This window comes from Phalaenopsis equestris, unplaced genomic scaffold, assembly GCF_001263595.1.
Source record: "Phalaenopsis equestris unplaced genomic scaffold, ASM126359v1 Scaffold000878, whole genome shotgun sequence".
Taxonomy (NCBI): domain Eukaryota; kingdom Viridiplantae; phylum Streptophyta; class Magnoliopsida; order Asparagales; family Orchidaceae; genus Phalaenopsis; species Phalaenopsis equestris.
The window spans coordinates 6,696-8,694 of NW_018165318.1; the positions used below are offsets into that span (position 1 = coordinate 6,696).

Below are 1,999 nucleotides of genomic sequence, written 5' to 3' on the forward strand. Positions count from 1 at the left end.
ATTCTCACTAATATTGTCTGCCACTGGAGCTACACCAACCCTTTCACAGAAAGATTCTTTTCACATTTTATCTCTAAGTGTTAAGACACTTATCCACCTAAGCATTCTCATCTCAGCAACACTTAGCTATGGTTTATGATTCTCTTTTAAAGGTCAACATTCTGCACCATAAAGCGCTACAGGTCTCACCGCCATCTTATAAAATTTTCCTTCAAGTCTAAGCGGTACTTTTCTATCACACAATAGGCCTAATACATTCCTCTACTTCAACCAACTTGAATTCTACTAATAACATCCCCATCTATATCATCACTTTGAGCAAGAGACCTGACATATCTAAAAAATTCACACAGTTTTAATGATTTGATCACCCATAGTTGCAAATCTGTCACTAAAGTTGCTACTACTAAAATTACATTCCAAGTATTCAGTTTTAAATCTACTCAAACGAAGGCTTTTAGACTCCAATGTAGACCTCCATAATTCAAATTTTTCTTGAACTCTTTCTCTAGTCTTATCCACAAGAAGGACGTCATTAGCTAAAACATACACCAACATACATCATCCTGCAAATGTCTAGTAAGAGCATCCATGATTAAAGCAAAAAAATATGGGCTTAAAGCCGATCCCTGATGTAATCCAACTAAAATAGGAAATTACTAGGTCAATCCTCCTTCAGTTCGAACACAATTAGTAGCTATAGAATACATATCTTTAATGACTTGAATGTCATATTAACACCTTTCTTTTCTAGAACCCTTCAAAGAACTCTTGGAACCTTATCTAAGAGAAGGATAATAAAATAAAATAATAATAATTATAATTCCATGTGAAATTCAATGAATTGTTTTGCTCAAAAGAAAAATCACCAAAGCTGGAAAATACTAATATTCTTAAGCCCAAATTGACATGATATAATTTTAGAACGACTTGCTCCATATTCAAGAAATCCAGAACAGCCTCAAATTTTGATTAAACACACAACGCCATAGTCTAACTTGAGTTATAAGTAACAGCCTCACGAATAAATCTAAGAACAGGCTAGAACAAACATTTAGAAAAAAAAACAGCAATAACTTTACCCTCGAAAGTTGGCAACTCAGAATGGCTTTATCAAGAGCAGGGCAATGCATTCATAGGTATATGTTTTGACGATTCTATACATTGACTAAAAAATAATTTAAAAACAATCATTATTAACAGGACCTGAAATCTCAATGTGACACCTGACACGGTGAACTAACACTTCTACATGCTCTTGGGAAGAGCTACAATGATACTTGATCATCCTTCATTACTTACCAAAAATTCTCGTGGATTACAAAAAAAGCAGATCACTGAGTTGTTTCAATGGTGACAACTGATTGCAAGTCATACTTTCCTGCAAAAATTTACAGGCATTCTCATAAATTACCAAAAAAGAAACAATTTGGATTTTTTTCGAAGGGGCAACCGGCAGGCAGCCATGAAAGCAGTGAAAACCCATAAATGCACATGTATCAAAAACATAATCAGCATAGAGAGGGAGGAAGCATACCTATAGAAGTAGCCAATGTTACTTCATTCAGCAGAGTGCGATCGCACTGACTCCTCCCTTGATCAGCCCACGAGCTGACATGCACCTCCGGAACCGTCTCAAGCCCCCGAGAATCTTTCCTCTTCGTGCTACTCTTCCCAGCTCCTGAAAGAGCCGAAGCGGATGGCGCAGCCGTGCCCGCCGAAGAGGAAGTGAAGCAGCTCCCCTCCCTTCTAAGGTTGCTGCTCCCAATTCCGGTGATCCTGCTTTCCCGTAAAGCCTCCCGAGGCAGTGGCCCTGAACTCGTCTTGATGCGGTTCAACCCGAGGGAGGAAGCCAGGATCGGTGACAGCGACGAACTCGTCACCATCCCTCTTCTTTGTGGCACCCGTTCCTTTCCAAATCTTCCTCGAAGCGAAGGAAGCACCGGTGGTAAGCGAGTGCAGGGACGCCACCTTCCCCTTCCCACCCCTTCTCTTTCCC

General features: G+C 39.8%; 1 protein-coding gene across 1 annotated transcript; it reads right to left on the reverse strand.

Moving 5' to 3' along the window:
- Positions 1-1,129: 1,129 nt before the first annotated feature.
- On the reverse strand, positions 1,130-1,985 carry LOC110032163. The gene is made up of 2 exons (XM_020735698.1): positions 1,538-1,985; positions 1,130-1,381 (listed from the first exon to the last, which is right to left on the reverse strand). The coding sequence occupies exons 1-2, from the start codon at positions 1,884-1,886 to the stop codon at positions 1,335-1,337; spliced, it is 396 nt and encodes a 131-aa protein (XP_020591357.1). The 5' UTR covers positions 1,887-1,985; the 3' UTR covers positions 1,130-1,334.
- Between the last annotated feature and the right edge of the window lie 14 nt (positions 1,986-1,999).